The 19,087-nt window shown below is 50.2% G+C and overlaps 1 protein-coding gene across 1 annotated transcript; it reads left to right on the forward strand.

Moving 5' to 3' along the window:
- Positions 1–1,787: 1,787 nt before the first annotated feature.
- On the forward strand, positions 1,788–10,049 carry ston1 (stonin 1). The gene is made up of 4 exons (XM_066696550.1): positions 1,788–1,961; positions 6,837–8,677; positions 8,942–9,144; positions 9,296–10,049. The coding sequence occupies exons 2-4, from the start codon at positions 6,892–6,894 to the stop codon at positions 9,368–9,370; spliced, it is 2,064 nt and encodes a 687-aa protein (XP_066552647.1). The 5' UTR covers positions 1,788–1,961; positions 6,837–6,891; the 3' UTR covers positions 9,371–10,049.
- The last annotated feature ends 9,038 nt before the right edge of the window (positions 10,050–19,087 follow it).

The following is a 19,087-nucleotide window of genomic DNA, read 5'->3' on the forward strand; positions in this document are numbered from 1 at the left end:
TATCTCGAGAGGAAGCCCAGTAGCCCACGAGCAGAAGCACAGCAGGAGGGTATTTATGCAGGTTAGGGTCGGGCTTAATTAAAGCGGAGAGAAAAGGCCGAGAGTGATGGAGCCGTTCCTGTCCGCCTTTCAGAGTGACTCCCTTCTCTGGGAGGGCAGACGAGACGCTCACAAGACGAGTTTCTGTTTCGTTAGCTTGATCATCCTCGGCCCATTCCTCGAGAAGACGGGCCCCTCGATGTGGGTCTGCTGGTGACGGTCTCCGCTGGGGGGGCAGTTTGGGTCCTGTGGTCCGCGCTGGATGGGTTCCTATCTGGATCTGGGCAGCAGAGCACAACGGGCCGTTTTGTTTTACAGATCAACATCGACTCCCCCTGAAACCCCAAGAGCCGCCTGTGTGGCTCCTGATTGGCTCCCTGGTTAAACAATAGGCCCATAAATAACCCTGTCTTGTTTGCTTGCTAAGGTGCAATTAAGCAAAAACTCTTAAAGCTTTTGGAGGAGAGAAACGACAACAAGCTGCCCACCCCCATGAGCAGCGCCGTTCTGTGTCCGTCTGATTCATATTTGTGGTCTTACTTGGCCTTGTCTGTGCTCCTGGACTCCGATGGCACGGGTTTGGGTGGCATCTCCGTCCTCGCTCCCCTTCTGAGGTCTGTCCTGCGTCTCCGTCCCCGTAACCCCCACCCACCCCCCTCGAAGCGCCTCGTCTGCAGCGGCTGCGCTCCCTCCGGGGGTGTGACAGGCCGCGGCTCGGTGGCGTTTCGCTGCTCTCGCTCTCGGGTAATGACTGCTTCCCCCGCCGCGCTGCAATTACTGTGCACGTCTCCCTGCGAGGGAAGAGCAGAACAGCCTGCACAGACAACAGGCCACGACACAACAGCGCCCACGCCGCTCCGCCCGCCGGGGGAGAGCTGAGGGCTGCAGGAGAAGCGCCTCTGGGTTCGAAGCCCAGCAGAGTCACTGCTCCCTAACCCCTGAGTGAAGGTACCCCTTTGCACTAGTATGAAGATTCAGTTTAAGTGGGTTCCCATGTGCATCACTTTGGATTAGTTAAATAACATGCTAAGTTCAAGGCCACACACCAGTGACAGTGAGTGGGCTGAGTCTGGTAGCTGCTTATTAAGGGTTGTTTATTTGTTTATGGCTTTTCTTTTTGCTTTTGGACACAGATCTTTTTTATGGGGGGGAAAACAATAACCTTTTAATATAGCCTGAAAATATGATGCCTACAGAAGTTAGAGGTAGTTAAAGAATGATAATGTTTGATTATAGGGCTGTACACTTCATATATACCCCTCTCCCCTCCCCAACAAGACCACATCACTGCGCAGACCACAGCTGCCCGTCAAACACGTCTGATCTGTAGTGTGTAGTGTGTAGTGTGTAGTGTGTAGTGTGTAGTGTGTAGTGTGATCCTCTGGGTGGGACCCACATCACAGCTCAGGACACGGAGACCTTGGCGCACCAACCCAGACCCAGGAGGCGCCACAAGAAGACAGTGTTCAGTAAATAACTGATAAAATAGACGAACACATGTATTCTTGCTGGGCTGTATTGGATGGATGTATTTATGAATGTTAAATATGTATGTTTTGAATGATGCTGATCGCCTGCCTTTCCTTTTCTAACTAAGTGAATATATACAACTTTTTTAAACCCGAGTTTGACACAAATCAAATCAAGACGAGCAAAACACACACGAGTCTTTGAGACAGGCAGGAGGCAGGAGGCAGGCCGGGGGCGGGCCGGGGGGCTGCCGTGTCATCAGCGGGGAGGGAGGCTGTTCCGCTCAGTGCACTGCGCCCCGCCGCCTCCAGCACAGTCTCCTCTCCGGTGGCGCAGCTCGTCTCTTACCGCGGAGCCGCTTCTCTGCCATTTTGGCAGATTCGTCAGAGCAGCCGGGATGGCCGTGTCCGGCGTGTGCTGAGTCCACCGAGCCGGTCCGGCCCACAGACGCGGTAAGAGCGCCGTTATTCGTGTCCAAAGCTGCCCAGGCGCTGGTCTCGCGTCTCCGGTTACTTTGTCGCAACTTTTGTTTGGGGGGGGTCTCTCTTCTCTACCAGGCGCCGAAGAGACACTTTTTCTTTCTTCTTGGCGTCAGTAACAGTCTTTCCAGATGTTGCAGATGTTGACACAGCCCTGGTCGTGCCGGGGTGTCGCTCCGGTATGATCGGCATGTTGGCGCTCAGTAAAGAGGCTGGATGTTTTACAGTATTGCGAGCGGCAGGGATTGGATTTCAGCAGAAAACAAAAGCCAAAGATGAACCGGAGGAGGACTTTTTGCGTTAGTTTAGAGGTATGTTGGTCGCAGCCATTTAAATGAACTGGGCTATGAAAGGATGAAAAGAAGAGACTGGCCGCGGTAAACAGACAACAGAGACACCGCTGTGTCGGTTTATGGAAGGACCCGCATCCTGCCCGCATCCTGCCCGCATCCTGCCCGCATCCTGCCCGCTGCGAGTCCCTGTCAGTCGGGCTTCAGGCCAGCGCCGCCCCGGGGTCGTGACGATCCGCACCCCCAACCTCATTCAGCCCCCGTTTCTAGACAACATGCCACAACAAACCCCTGTGCCACTCCACACTGCGCCACTGCACCCGCCTTCACACATGCCATGCCAGCTTATGTAAAGGGGGCAGCTGGAAGTATTTGAATTTTTATGACTACAAATTACAGCCTAAATATAATATTTAACATCATACTTATAATTATCATAAAAACAGTCATTCTAAGCCATAACAAGCTATTTACCTTGAGACATAAACTGAGAATAAAAACCTGAGTGCTGTCTGTTCCCAAGAGGACCAGTGTGGCAAACAACTGGACACCGGAGAGGCAGACCGACCTGGGGGCACATTCTTGCTCCAGTCTGGCTCCTGCCTGAGTGTCCAGCCCTGTCCACTGCCCCCGCCTGCCTGCCCCTCCCCGGCCAGCCTCTCGCTCAGCCCGTGAGCCCAGGCTTCGTGTGCCACGGGCCGACTGGACGCTCTGGACACTGTCCTGTCCTGGAGCTGCTCAGACAGAGGTGCCAGGGTCATGATCTGCGTGCCATAGAGATCTGTTTCTCATCCAGGCAGGAGGGCACCTGTATGTTTTCCTGGTTAAACTCATTGAACCCCCCAAAGATTAAGGGGGTTTGTCTTTATTTCATTGTTTTAATGACCGTGTCTGTCTGCCCATACTGATTAATACAAGAACCGCTACACAGGGAAACTGTTTTTAGAAGAAGAAGGGGAACAAATGAGAGGAAATTGTGCTCGATCTATTTCTGAGTGAGCATCCCATGATGGAAAAGGATGGTGGTGACTGAATCTCTGCCCCCCTGGTGCTGTGCCACTGTGGGCAGCGACAGAGACGGACGCCAGCTCCTTCAGACCGCCCTCCGCGGACCAGAGCGCTCCGTCAGGGATCACACCAACGGTCTCCACCACTGCCCTCGTTAAAGGCTGGCAGTGTTGCCCTGAAGCCTTCACTAGGGTCAGTCTGGCAGCCATTGAGAAATGATCTGCTTGTTGATACAAACTTCAGGACTCGGGACAAACTGTTTCTGTTTGGTTTCTGAGTCACATGCAGGACATTGCCAGTAGTAATAGGTTGCCCCTTGTGGCGTCCGTGTTGAGATATATACACCATTTCTACACCTTTATAGGTAAAATAGGACGGGGATTTGCAAGCCTTTAAGACAACAGCATTACTGCTCAAATGCTGGCAATGATCTTTACTACAGTGCCGTCACCAGGGGCACGGTAACCCTCGTTTAATCATTGTGTTTATCTGCAAACGAGCACCTGAAGTATGAAATGAAGCCACTGCACTGACGATGCATATTAATAATACGCGTGGACCGCAGCATTACGCTAATTGGGAAGTTTTAGTGAAGCGGCCGCTCAGGAGAACGAGAGCCAGTTTCCTTCTGCGGGTTTCCAGAGGTGGTCGTGCAGCTTCGACACAATAACTCGGGTCAGGGCAGGGCTGGCGCTGAGTGGCTGTCATGTGGAGGCCGGACACAGCCTTGATTCGCTGGGATGAATATGCTTAATTTGATCAGGATAATTGGTTAGTGGCTGCATTATTCTCCACAAGGGACTTCGAATATTGGAGTGATGTTGCCGTTGAAAGCTGCCTTGTGTGCCGACTAATTGAAAGCTTTTCCTCTCAGGCCCGGTCAGGCTTCTGTTTCAATGTTTGAACACCCAGAATGGGGGCGACTTCCCTCAGGTGTTATTTTGACGTCGTGGTAGATGGTGGCGTCGGTGTTTGTTTGTTTCTGTATCGGCTCTGTTTTATGGGATCGAGCGAGTCATTTCTTGGGGGACAGATGTGCTTTAAAGCTAAGTTTCTCATCTGCATGCATGGATGACTTCTGATGCCAGATTCAGTTTTTCTTTTTGTTTTATTCCTGCCACAGTGGCAGATGGGGATGAACGACACACACACACACACAGATCAACAGATTAGGGTCGGTTCTGTCCCGGCACCATGGAGTGAGAGAAAGAGTTCTTCCATCCGCACACGCTTATGTCATTTCCTACCTCCTCGCTCATCTGGAAAGGCCACGATGATCGGATGGAGGCGTGAGGTCGCTGTCAGCTTCCCTGACTCGGAATTGTGATCTAGAACGAATGTCCCTCTTTGCCGAGACTGGAAGCAGCAACACCTCTCTGTGCGTCTCCCAGGCAGAGAGGTGGTGCTGCTTGCTGATGCAGCAGACCGGGCCGAGTGGGATTTCAGACCCCGCATTGTGTGCTTTCTCAGACCCTGCTTTCTCACAGCCCGGCTGCGTGTGGACCTGCGTTTCAATGCTGGTTCTTGGCACTCACACGCGCAGCATTATTAAAGGGGGATTAGGTCCCACAATGTGCCCGGACGCCACAATTATCATCACTTTGGCTCCAGTGATTGTCCTCCAGCATTCCAGCGTCAACGCAGTGCCCAGTTAGTGCCCAGAATTCTGGACGAGTCTGCTTTGTGTAACCCCAGCGCCCCTCTCCACCACAAGAAGCACATCCCTGAAAACGTCTGCTAAGAAAAGCGCCCGTGGATATGCCGGTTCGGGAGCGAGGCATTTCCCAGATGTCAAGCGGTGGTGTCTGATGACGGTGATTATAACCGTAGCGCTCTCACACGGCGCTGCGTTCGGCACACGGCTTAACGTCCCAAAGTATCTTTACACGGACCAGGATGTTAATTTGAACAGCGTTTCTGTGCAGAAGGCTGACCCGACCTCTGGCATGTTGTTGATGTCTGCGTTGCTTCGAACTCATCCTGCAGACGTGGGCTTTCCACAGCAGCAGCGTGGAAGGGAGCCATTTAGTTAATTGATTACAGAGTCCTGTCCCCTCCCCCTTTGTCTGCACTGGAACTGTTTCCCAAATTTCGTGGATCAAATATGTTGTTCTGACTGCAAACGTGCCATTAACAATCTGATTGCCTTCCCATGGTTCTGCTTGTTTAAGCATATTTTAGTTAAAGCGTTCGAAATCACCGTGCCATATAAAAGAGCCCCACAGGGTAGCGGAGCCGCGGCTCTGGCAGGCTGTGGGAATCGCGGCCTCTTACGCAATATGTTCCCTGTTTCACTTAATCCCTATTGATGGCTTTTGATAACAAAAAGAGCTAAACAAAGACACAACCAAGCCAGGGATATGTGCTCAGTTTATATTAAAGCGGATATTACTCTCAGAAGGAGCGGTTTTTAAGAGGGTTGAGAGAGGGAGGAAGGGAGGGAGGGAGAAGGATTTTGCACCCGTCTCCTGTTCGGTTCTCCTGATGCTGTTCCTGAGCCGTTACTCAGCAGTCGTTACTCAAGTCTGAGTCTATTTTTAAAAGCCTTTTCAGCTCGGAAGTAGGTTAGAATTCTTTTAAAATGCAATAGGCTAGACCTGCGATGCAATGTTTCTGCGTGCGTGTGTGTGAGCGGGGGCGGGGGGCAGGGCTCACATAAAGTAACTTTCTATGTTTCTCCAGCTGTTTCTACTTGAAGGATTTGGAAGCTGCTGCTCAGAATCCACAGTTTCATAATTAAAACCCTGTCATTTAAAACCCACAGCCAAGCAGACGTATTCTGTCATTAAGAGCCCGCGAGGAGCTGTTTCTGAGGGCTGGGCTGGGAGGCAGAGGGTTAAATCGGGGTTTAAATCACACACGTGAGGGTAGAAGACACCGGCACGCTGATGTTTTAAAACCCCAGTCGAATAAACGGGGGATGGCTTCCTTTAAAGATAGCGTGTCACAGGCGCGTGTGATCACTGTGTAGAAGAGCAGGCCTGGGGGGCCGTGTTGTCCTGTGTTCAATTCAGTGTTATTGCTCCAACTGAACTAAACTTCAGGGTGATTGATTGATGTGCATCAGTGCTGACAGCGCGGTGCTGTCACTATTGAATGCTCTGTGCTCTTCACACAGCATGAGCCCAGTGCGTCTTCCTCACTACACTGTCTTCTGCAGCGCTCACCGAACGTAACGCACTTCATTGACATGGCACCTTCACAATAGAAAAAAAGGTTGTGTAGTCTGTACAATGTCTGTGTCTGTGTATATGTATCAATGTGATTTTATAGATACAGTATATATTAGTTACTGCTTTACTTAATTGATTTGGCCAGAGAAAATGTTTGCACTTTCACAATAATTCAGAATATGCAGAATGAGGTTTTGTCCTCATGAAGGAACCTGTAGCAGTGTCTTTGCTCAGGGATGTTGTACAAGTCACATTTTAACCCTACCTACCATAAAAACACACGCCTAGAAGCACACGCTACGCCGTGCACAATGAAACAGTGTTTGTGTAGCCGGGCGCTCTTGTAGATAATGATGTGTGTTTTGCTTCCTCCGCAGTATTCCCCCCAGCAGAGCCTGCAGCGCAGAGCCAGCGAGACGCCCCACGGGCTCCATGGACCACCCCGACTGGGTGACGTTTGAGGACGACAGCGCTGCCTGCCGGCCGCCCGATGCCACCGCCAGCGCCGGCGTCCCCAAACCCAACGTGCTGAAGCTGACGCTGCCGGCCATGCACGACCTCCCCGGCAGCTCCCTGCTGTGCGGCAGCCCCCTCACCTCGCCCCTGCTGTTCTCCAACGGGGGCCCGTGTGTCCCCAGCAACACCCCGCTGTGCACGCCGGTCCGGGAGCCCCCCGGCTTCTTCTGGAGCTTCTCCTCGTCCTCTGGCACCCCCCTGCCCTCCCCGGCGCAGGATGGCAGCCGGCCAGGACTCCAGACCCCGCAGCCCACCGGTCCCCAGTGCCTGTTCTCCTCCGTCGGACCCAGTCCGTTCCCTGCCTTCCAGGACAACAGCGGCCACTCCAACCCCTTCTGGAGCGACGGCCGCAGGTCGGGCAGCTCCTCCTCTGACTCCGATTCCGGCGTGCCGCGCTTCTCCATCAGGAAGGATGGGCCCGAGCCGCCCGGAGACCCGATCCAGCGCTCCTACACCTACCTCTGCCAGAAGCTGGAGAGCCTGCGGGCCGAGGAGGACGAGGAGCCGGGCGGCACTGCCCCCGTGCAGCGGAGCCAGGAGAGCGGGGGGCCGTCCTTCATCCCCAGGGGGCTGTTCCGCAGCCAGAGTAGGGACGGCTGGCACCTGATGCTCCGGATCCCTGAGAAGAAGAACCGCATGTCGTCCCGCCAGTGGGGCCCCATCTACCTGCGTCTGCGGCCGGGCGGGGTGCTGCAGATGTTCTACGAGAGAGGCCTGGAGTCGCCCTTCAAAGAGCTGCAGCTGCACCCGTACTGCCGCCTGTCGCCGCCCAAGCTGGAGAGCTGCAGTGAGCTCGGCAAGATCCACACGGTGAAGATCGAGCATGCGGCGTACGCCGAGCGGAGGCGCTACCACCCCAAGGCGGAGGTGGTCCACGAGGTGCAGGAGCTGGAGCAGCTGCTGAAGTTCGGCACCACGGACCACGCCGACTTCTCGGACCTGCTGGCCACGGTGGAGGAGGAGCTGCTGCGGCTGCCCCCCCACTCACAACAGAGGAGGCACTACGAGGAGCAGGAGCTGCAGCTGCACATCCAGGACAGCTTCTGGGCCCGGCTGGGCACGGACGGGACGCTGCTGGAGCGGGCCGCCCTGACCCAGGTCTACTGCCTGGCCTTCGTCAACAGCCCGGCCGAGTGCTTCCTCGCCCTGAACGACCTGCAGCTGCTCCGCCGGGACCCCAGCTACGGCCCGGAGGAGGGAGAGGCCTGGATGGAGATCGGCGACTGCTTCTTCCACAAGAGCGTCAACGAGGACGAGTTCCGGCGGTCGCGGCTCGTCCGGTTCACTCCGCCCGACGCCTGCAGAGTGGAGCTCATGCGCTTCAAGACTCTGTCCGTCGCGGCGGAGCTGCCCTTCTCGGTGAAGGCGGTGGTGACGGTGCAGGGGGCCTACGTCGAGCTGCAGGTCTTCCTCAGCATGTCACCCGCCTTCGCAGTCTGCGGCCCCCCGGACCCGGGGCAGGTGTGCGACAACGTCGTCCTGCAGGTGTCGGTTCCGGGAGACTGGGTCAAGGTGTCGCGCACCGTGGCTCTGCTCAGGCAGAAGTCCCTGAAGGCCCGGATGAACAGGAACGCGTGCCTGGGCTCCGTCGGCGCGGCGGACACCGAGCCGGTGATGCAGGTGACCGTGGGCGCCGTCAAGTACGAGAGCGCCTTCGGGGCCATCGTGTGGAGAGTGGAGCGGCTGCCGACCAAAAACACAGGTAGGATAGACTTTTTATAAGCACTGTGTGTGTGTGTGTATATAATATAATATGATATTATTGATCTTCAGGGGATCATTTAGTTCTCAACCCTGCTGATCGATCGAGCCGTGATCAATGCTTCCTATGTCTGCTGTTATCTTGAGATTGATTCCGGCGCTGTGTTCACAGTGCGCCTCTTGGGGGATGGACACTGCAGGCGGGGGTGTCTGACCAGTGTCTCTCGTGGGGGACTGTCGCTCAGCGTGTCTCCTCTCCCCACAGCCCCAGACCAGCCGCACTGCCTGTCCTGTAAGCTGGAGCTGGGCTCAGACCAGGAGATCCCGGACGACTGGCGCCCCTTCGTGACTGTGGAGTTCGACGTGGCCGAGGCGGCCGTCTCCGGGACCCGGGTGAAGTCTCTGGGAACCGAGAGCGATATTCAGCCCCAGAAGCACATCGTCTCCAAGGCACACTACCACTGCCAGGTAAGGCACGAATCACAGACCCAGCGAGTCGGCGCAGAGAGCCGCACTGGCGCTTGTGTGATCGAAGTTGTAGACTCGAGTCCTTAGTCGCTACCTCGTTCATTAACCCCCCGCCCTGTGCACTAACCCGTCTGCCCTGAACGTCCCGCAGGTGCAGATCGAGAAGAAGTGGATCCAGAGTTACGAGGGCGACTCGAGGAGACGGGCCGACTGTCTGACCCAGTGATGCTCTGGGAGGGAGGAGTTTTCTTTACTGGATGACAAGTAAATCTACCTGCTTTACCAGCCGACTCCTTTAGCCGTTCCGCCCATCAATATGCACAGCCTTCTCATCTGAAACACCGAGTAAAGGCGGTGACCCCGCGCTTGTTGCAAACCGCAGCGCTGCATTTCCAGACCGGACAAATGAAAGGACGACGATCGCGCCGGTGCGAGGGCCGCAGCCCCCGTGTCTCGCTCTAACTGTGCCGTACCACTGTTTTCTGTGTTGTACAGAATTGCAAAGACTCAGCCCTGGTGTTCCCCGGAAGAAGCCAGGATGTCTGCTTCAGTCACCACGGACGCTGTGGCTGCTGGGGCACCTAAACTGTTTCGTGTTTTTGGCAGCTTCTGACACAGCTGCAGCTTAATACCCCGGCATCTGGCCTCGTCCCTCATCGAGTCTTTTCATCAAATGTGATGTAGACTGGCCAGCCTCTGAAAATGGACATCTGGACACTTGCTGCCCGTCGTCGTGTCCGCCTGCCACACAACGCAGCACTGCGCAGAAACAGGACAAATGAGACACAACAGCCATTGTAACCGGTGTAGAAAGATGCTTTCTGTAACAGGGCTGTTAAGATAGTGATGCAGAATAAGTGCTTTTTTGTTTTTTAAAGTCAATCAATAAACTAAACAAAAATCCACATACTATCAAGACTGGTAATGGTTTTCCAGGAATAAGACGACTGGAACGATATTCCAACACTGGCTTTGAATTGCAGCGTTATACTCATCATCTGTTTCTCCAGTCACAGTTTCATAGTTTAAATAGTACATTTAAATTTGAGATTTTGTTCATCAGTTGCTGCTCTTCGTACACTGATTACTGATGTGCAGAGCGAATAGTGTGATCCCACCTGAAGTACGCAATAAAACCCAACACCTGGAGGCAATAGACACATTCTGCCCTCGGTGTCGGCTCTACAAAGATTGCCAGATGAAGGAAACCATTTGCATCTGGAAATGAATTAAAATAAAACTTGCTTTGTTTCATTATCTGCAAACTTGCTAAGTCCCTGTTGAAATGCCTTTCTCGTGGCTCAAATCTGTCAGTGACATCAAAAGAGTAATGTGCTTCAGATGACTTTCAGACTCTTGCAGCTCATGTCTACCCCAGCAGCGGCTCTTGGGCAGTCTGTGGGTGGCTGGGAGGGGAATAGGTTGAATCGGGTTAGAAGAACTGTTTCAAAGTTTCATTTTGAAAAGCGAGTGAGTGTTGTAAGTCTAGAGCTCACACTGCTCGGTCTGTGATTGGCCGTTACTCAATTGGCGCTGTCTGGCCCAGGAGCGGCGTCTCGGAGCCGGGCCAGGTGACTGTCCGGACCCCACGGCAGCCAAGCTCGGAGGAACCGTTGCGGTGAGCAGAGCAGAACCCATCCTCTCTGCGCCTGGACCCACAGGGCTGCCTCCTCTCTGTGCTCCTGATCCTGCAGTGTGCTGAACAGTGATGATTCAAAGATTATCTATAATAATAATAAACTAGACTTTAAAGGATCTGAAGATGCTTTGCATGTGTCCTTGTTTTTTGCATGCTATATAGAGATATATATTATAGTTAGGGTCGTGTTCAGGTTAATCTCAGAGGTAGTTTGCAACTGAAGCAGCAGTAGCAGAGTTTAGGTGAGGCAGCAGTTTGCGAGAGGAATATGCAAATATGAGCCCGACGAGGAAAAGACAAAGGGCTGCTTTCACGGACACAGATTAGTAACTAGACTGTTATTTTACATAGAAAGTGCGGTAGATGCGGCTTACAAATGTCATAAGGGATTGTGTGATAAATATGAGGCTGTGACACATTTGTCCCCTACAAGAGTAGATTCTAATGTGTAATGTGGTAAAAATAAAGCAAGGTGTTGTTTACCATGGTAAGAATATGGTTAGAAATTGTAAAGTGTGGTGTGGTGTACCATGGTAAACATTTGGTAAAAGCATGGTAAAATCATGCTAACAACATGGTTAAAGCTGGTTAAAATTATGGCTAAAACGTGGTAAAAACATGGTAGCATTGTAAACAAATAAATAATAAAAAATGGTGACAGTATGGTACAAAACTATGGATTAGATTGATAATAATAATACTGTTGTCTGAGTGAGCGGTGTGTTGTGTGTTGTGTTGTGTTGGCAGTGTGTAAGTGTGTCTGAGTGAGCGGTGTGTTGTGTTGTGTTGGCAGTGTGTAAGTGTGTCTGAGTGAGCGGTGTGTTGTGTTGTGTTGGGAGTGTGTACGTGTGTCTGAGTGAGCGGTGTGTTGTGTTGTGTTGTGTTGGGAGTGTGTAAGTGTGTCTGAGTGAGCGGTGTGTTGTGTGGTGTGTTGGGAGTTTGTACATGTCTGAGTGAGCGGTGTGTGGTGTGCTGTGGTGTGTTGTGTTGGGAGTGTGTACGTGTGTGTGTGAGTTAGTGGTGTGTGGTGTGTTGTGTTGGGAGTGTGTACGTGTGTGTGTGAGTTAGTGGTGTGTGGTGTGTTGTGTTGGGAGTGTGTAAGTGTGTCTGAGTGAGCGGTGTGGTGTGTTGTGTTGTGTTGTGTTGGCAGTGTGTGTGTCTGAGTGAGTGGTGTGTGGTGTGGTGTGTGTTGGGAGTGTGTACGTGTGAGTGGTGTGTGGTGTGTTGTGTTGTGTTGTGTTGGGAGTGTGTACGTGTGAGTGGTGTGTGGTGTGGTGTGGTGTGTGTTGGGAGTGTGTACGTGTGAGTGGTGTGTGGTGTGGTGTGTGTTGGGAGTGTGTACGTGTGTGTGTGTGTGAGCGGTGTGTGGTGTGGTGTTGTGTGTTGGGAGTGTGTACGTGTGAGTGGTGTGTGGTGTGGTGTGGTGTGTGTTGGGAGTGTGTACGTGTGAGTGGTGTGTGGTGTGGTGTGGTGTGTGTTGGGAGTGTGTACGTGTGAGTGGTGTGTGGTGTGGTGTGGTGTGTGTTGGGAGTGTGTACGTGTGAGTGGTGTGTGGTGTGGTGTGTTGTGTTGTGTTGGGAGTGTGTACGTGTGAGTGGTGTGTGGTGTGGTGTGGTGTGTGTTGGGAGTGTGTACGTGTGAGTGGTGTGTGGTGTGTTGTGTTGTGTTGTGTTGGGAGTGTGTACGTGCACACGTGTGTGAAGCGCCTCTCGCTGCTCTCGCCCGCTCAGCCCAAGCTGTACCGCTCCATCATCGAGGATGTGATCGAGGGGGTGAGGGAGCTGTTTGTGGATGAAGGTGTGGAGGAGCAGGTGCTGCAGGAGCTGAAGCAGGTGAGCGGCGGACCTGCGGTGTCTTCACAGCACGGCCGCACCGTCCCCGTCCCCGTGATCGTTGCAGTTGTTTCAGAATGGATGCCATCTGTTCAGAGTTGAATCCTATAAAAAAGACTGGAGAATGATGCGTGTCAGTCAGTCCTGCTTTAATCCTGCAACACTATCAGCCACAATCAATGTCAGGATGACACTTGAGGCCCTCTGTACACTGGACTGATACACGCGTGTCTCGGGCTTCTGTGGCCGGCAGGGTGCTCCAGCGCGCTGTGTGTACAGGGAGTATATTCTCTCTCCTGCTTGTATGGTGGCAGTAATAGTAAATAATCACTATAATTGACAATATGCTGTTAACACGCTGCCACGGATGCCGAGCCCAACGCCCTGTGTTTCTCGTAGATGTGGGAGTCCAAGGTCATGCAGTCCAAAGCCGTGGAGGGTTTTGCCAAAGACGCCGTAAACCCGTCCAACTTTGTGTTGCAGCTCCCGGCCAGCTACGCCCAGAACCTGCAGAAACCCACCGGTGCGGCTCTGTTGCTCAGGTTGTTGTCTGTCTCGTGTCCCTGCTGGAGAACACGCCCCGAGACGTGCTCTGTTGGCACAACTCGCCACTATTGCTAAAACACAATTCTCACAATTAGTGTGAGAGCTGGAGTGATGTCGCTAAACCCTCAGCTGGCGGGATTGTGTGCGTGTGTGTATGCGCGCACCGTTTAATTGTCCTGCTCACCTCTCAGGGGTGCAGAAGTGTCCAATCAAAGGAAGCGTGTCCTTTGGTTGTTTCCCATGAGCCATTTGTTCACATTTGTTAGGTCTTCAATTAGTTACTACTAATTCTGAGTTCTTTGTGTGCGTTTATTCATCAGAACAGCTCCGGATCGGCGGCCACTCTGTCCCTCCCCCCCGGCATGTCCTACCCCGTGCAGATCCCGGCCGGAGTCACGCTGCAGACGTCCTCGGGTGAGAGAGGCCGCGTGTGTCGGCTCTGTGCTCCTCGGAGAACTCGCTCCTTTCTGGTAGTGTAAGAACGTCTCTTGGGTCCAGAGCTTTGATTCCCAGGTTGATTCACCCCCACGATGGCACGAGACACCTGCGTCTGCCTGTCTGCCAAAGAGTCCTGTCTCACCCGTGGTTCTCTCCGGTCTACAGGGCACCTGTACAAGGTCAACGTCCCGGTCATGGTGACTCGGGCTCCGGGCGGGGCCAGCAGGCCATCCAACGGCTGATCGAGCAGCGGGAGGCAGCGTTGCTGGGGGCCGGACCCAGGGGGCCTCGTGCTGCAGCCCCTGATGCCGCAGAGGAAGCAAAGTTAAAACACATACTTATCCATGAAAAAAAACTAAAAAAAAACGTATACGTCTTTACCGTAACTTTACAAAAGTCCAGTATTGCTACAGTCAGATGAAATGTGTTAAAGGTTTCACAGTCAGTTCAGGGGGAATGGCTGTGTTCTGTACATTAATACATATATGTTGTTTTTTATAGTAAATGTCCAGGTTATTCTGTGTATTTTAACCATATATTAAAATACACAGCACAGATGAGTTTCTAAAATGGATTTATCAAGGTTTTTACAGCAATTCGTTATTTCTGTCACTTATTTTCTCACACAAACAAAAGTACAAATAAGCTGCAAAATGAACAAAAGTGTCTCGCTCTTCAGATCAGATTGTACCTCTATCTGTGCATGTCAACTGTTCTTGTATTTTATTCCTTTTAAGAAACAAATGACAGAAATGACTTGGTGTAACTCTTGATGAATATACCCGATATTGTGTTCAGATGACTGTTACATTAACAGTAACTGTCTGCATATCCATCAGTGCATCTGTGCAAATATGTCAGCCTTGTTGAAGTTTCATTATTTTCACTACTCCGTGGACATTGATCAATATTTTGTTTTAATTTAAATTAGAAATATTGAAGTGTGTATATGTATGTGTGTGTATATTAATAATAATGTCTTGGTTGTATTTTTATGTCGTTTCTACACGGGTAAAGGGAATTGTGCGTCTGTGAACGGAGCGGCAAAACATGATTGGGGCGGAGAGGAGGTTTTTAGCTACTCAGAAAAGTCATGGAGGCGAGCGGAACAAAATTGAGCACGTATGTCTTTCTGCAGGGATTATTGTTACTGAGTGTGTATCTGTTCTTTCGTGATTTATGTTTCTCCAAGCCCAGTACGCAGGAATGACCGACCCCAGGACTTCCGGGGGCTTAAGGCATCCCCTACCAGCGCTATGGGTCCAGCAACAGAGAAGGGAATGGACCAGGCAGCCCGACCCGTTTCTGCACTCTCAAGAGACAGAGGGCCAGGAGCGACGCTCTCGAGGCGCACTGACCCCTTCAGCGAGGGCGGACCAGTGTCTACGCCCCTAGGGCGCCCTGGAGTCGGCCCGGGCCATGAGGAGCCCTGTACTGACAGCGAGGGCATGGGGACAGGCCCTTTAGGAATGAAGGAATCAATAAAATAATTGAACATTATATTGGTGGTGGACTTCTTGCCTCAGTGTTTTCTCTCCAGACCTCACTGGGAGATTAAAGGTGGGGCAGCGACGCGCTTCTCAACCTAGACGGCCCTCTGTAGTCGGAGTGGAGCGACACACCGGCTCCCCTCAGCCACGGGCCGCCCTGACCTCAGCTCTGCATGGATCCCCGGCTGTCTGAGCCCTTTTGGACGACGGACCCCCTGTGGAAGCGACCCGGACTGGCTGACTCTTCTCCAACCGGACTCTTCCTCATTGAATAACAGTCTCTCGTGAAAGTGAAGATGAAGAGTTTGGTTTTATTTTTATACATTTTATACATATTTTGTCTCTCATTTCAAAATGTGATTGAAAAATTACTGTTTGACTAAAAGATTGTTTGACTTTTATTAGTTTGGAAAAACATTTGGGAGAATTTAATATGCATTCCACTGCCACACACAGAGGTTTTATTTTCTAGTGTACTGTATTTGTGGAATAGGGAACTTTGAAATAATACGTCTGTGTGGACTAAGTGTGGACAGTCAATGTACCTTTTACAGTGTGTTGCTCTGTTAACTATTAAATAACATGCAACCTTAAATTAACGAAAATAGAAATCAGACCACAGGTGCCAATGTTGTTTAATGGGACTTAAAATGTACTTTATTCAACATTGAAAGCCCATCTGAGGAAGGTTTGGACCAAAATATATTTACAGCACATGAATGGATCATACACTAAAACAAATCACTGTTAATTTACAGTAAAAAGACTGGCAGCCGAGCTGACAGACATTTCACTGTAAAATTAGGTGCAGTACCTTAATCTTTTCTATAGTCTCATTAGGTGTATTTACAGCAATTCACATTCAAAGTTTACTGGGTTTTACTGTAAAATAACGGTGTTATTCAATACTTTCCACTGTTTTCTACTGTGATTCTACAAAGTAGTACCTTTAATTTAAAGTGAAATCCATGTACAATAGTTGTATTCATGCTAAATGCATGTTTAACACTTATTTTACAGCACAAACACAGTCAAGTTTGAAATAAAACCATCCATCCAATCCACATAACATTCAGTTTGTCATTTGTTATTCCACATGCTTTTGTTTTTGGTTTGCTTTTTTCAGTTATTGGTAATGTCTGTCCAATGTTCAATGCTTTAAACAAATAGAGAAAACCGATTTACCCCTTATACATACATTTCAATTAATATATCTCTGCTTAACAGCAACCCAGATTAAAACTACCTGTGATTACTAACATTTGTAGGGACCAATCCGATCCAGTATGTATATTGCTTATATAATATGCAGCATGTACTTTAACAATCCATCCATCCATCCACACATAAAATATGAACACACAACTAACACCAATTAATATGGAACCAAAACGGTTTATTTTTCTTGAGAAAGGGAAACTCACTGAAGAGCCTTCTTTTAAAGCCATGCTTTACACAACAATATCACACGTTTGGTCAGATGCAAGGGACTGCAACACAAGCTTCTGATCAAAAACCATTCATCCACATTTGGGACAATATATTTAAACTTGTATAAAATAAATACAGTTTTTGAAAAAGATGAGCACATGACAGTTTGTCGCTCTCCACTAGCCAGCACTGAAACAGCAGCTGTGTAGAAATACAACTCAGAGCGGGACTGGTTGACTTCTGCAGTTTCAATTCTGAAAGGTCACCACTGCCAACACAGTCCTTACACGGCCCCTGAGCCGCTGTGACTCTTCCTGACTGGGCTTGTGCGTTGTCTTCCTCTCTCCACTCACAGTCTGCAGGGCTCTTGGGCTCACAGCACACTGCTCCTTTGACTTCAGTCTACAAGTCTGATTACTGCAGGCAAAACCAGTTTAGTCCTCCCTGTAATAACTTCACAAAACTCACCAACTCTAGATGTTAACCGGACTTCAAATGGAAGTATTTTAAGAATTTACACTGTCATAACTAACACAGACAATTATTTCTGATCAAAACACAGTTTATTGGTTTCTAGAAGATCACTTCTCATCCTCAAATGAAATCAAGACATTTTTAGTGTTAACAGTATAAAACTATTACAATTAAAATGCCAACAAATGGCGAAATATATGTTAAATAGCTGTTTTGGACACTTAGCTCTGTATGACGAGCAGTGCTGATGCCAGCTGTGCAGGGTACTGGATGTTGCAGATGTAGTAGGATCAATGAGTGAGATCTTCCTGGAATGTACTAATGGCTTCCTTCACAACAATCTTGTCAACGTTGAGCATGAAGCGTGTCGCTGTCAACAGAGAGGCTCCTGAGATGATGAGAGTAAGAATAATGAATATTCTCAATGAACAGGCATGCTAATTTCTAAAGGAACATCTTGAACAGCAGAAGTATGTATATGACACCTCAGATAATCCAGCATTTTAAATAACTCTCCACAAAACGTGGTGCAAGGTGAGACTGGACTGGCAGGTATTTCATCTCATACACAAGTGTTACTGGCCTCAAGAAACATCAGCCCATCATCTTCGTGGAAGTATGCAAGGATAGGTAAGATTGTCCCTGGAACTTCTGGCAACTTGCTTTTCACTGCTCTTTCAGCATTTTCCAGTAGTGCATTGACTTCAATTACCTTTTTATTGTCTCCATCACCAATACTTCTCATGCAGGCAAAGAGCTCTCTTCCCTTCAGACGACAACGTCTCTGTCAGAGTGTCTTCCAAATGTATCCCCGCAAGTGCCTCGAAATGAGTGAGCACACCCGTCGTCTCCAATAGAAAGGGCCATTCTCTCTTAAGGGTGTCAGCTGGCATGCATGGGAAGACATCCCTTCTCTGGGAATAATGGGCACAACAGTCCCTCATAGCGCTTGAACAGGAGGAGCTTCATGAGTCTCTTTCTGTCAGTGAGATGAGTGAACACCAGGAGTCAAAGCCTCACCTTTAAAATGTAAGAAATAGGCCAAATATCAATACACAAAATATACATATCTGTGCATATGGAGGATTACTACAATTTACAGGGGGATACATGAATAATTATCTTGGCTATAAACCACAACAAAAAACACTGTGACTGACTGATTAATGGGTCAATTTAGACATCACACAACCCAACATGCAAAACAGACAGGGAAAGGGTTCGGCAAGGGCAGGTTGTCTTACAAGCATACTGTACTTATTCTTTCCCTTCAATGTAGGTCAAATCACCTGTAGGATGAATGCTGAAATATAAAATTCCACTTAGAAAGCACCAAACTAAATTGTCAAATTACAGGAGACTAAAGGGGGCAGACTTACATGGCACAGTAAAGCACAGTTTTCTTGCCTGAACTGGTTTACGAACCGTCACATCTTCAGCAGTATCTACACCCGAGGTCATGCTGGTGTTCACAACTGAATTTAATTCTGCATTTCTCAGGTTTGGCAACACTGTCTGGATACAACTCGGCAGCGCATGAGTGTCTTCCCTGACATTGTCCATGCCTCTTCACAGAAGAAAGAAAACGCCCAGATTGAGAAGTTGTTCACAGCTAATTATGAAACTACTATGGCTTAATCTATTCAATGTAACCACTTAACCAGGCTGTCAACCTGGGGGGCTTAAACTGAAACTGTGGAGGATGGCACCACATATTGTGCTTGCAATGTCATATAGAACAGACAGATGTCTTAAGCACAATTGTGGCACATTTTCTGGCAACACAGCTAATTGTCTTTCCAATGCGCTTCACTGGAGTGTCTCCACTGTCAGAGGACCAGCCGGTTCTGAGGACGGGTCCAATACTGTTTTAGAACTGGTTCTGTGGTTTCTAGGAATCAGACAATGGCAGCACTGTAGAAATATCAGTAATAAAAAAGACCAGTCTCTGAGTTCTCCGTGCAGACTCATCATGGCATATAAAACAGACACGATGGCGGTGACCCGGCAGGTGAGGGTCACCGGGGTCAGGTTCTCCGCGGCTGTAAAGCGCCGGGGTCACTGGGGGTCAGGGGTCAGGTTCTCCGCGGCTG

The sequence above is a fragment of the Amia ocellicauda genome, chromosome 23, assembly GCF_036373705.1.
Source record: "Amia ocellicauda isolate fAmiCal2 chromosome 23, fAmiCal2.hap1, whole genome shotgun sequence".
NCBI lineage: Eukaryota > Metazoa > Chordata > Actinopteri > Amiiformes > Amiidae > Amia > Amia ocellicauda.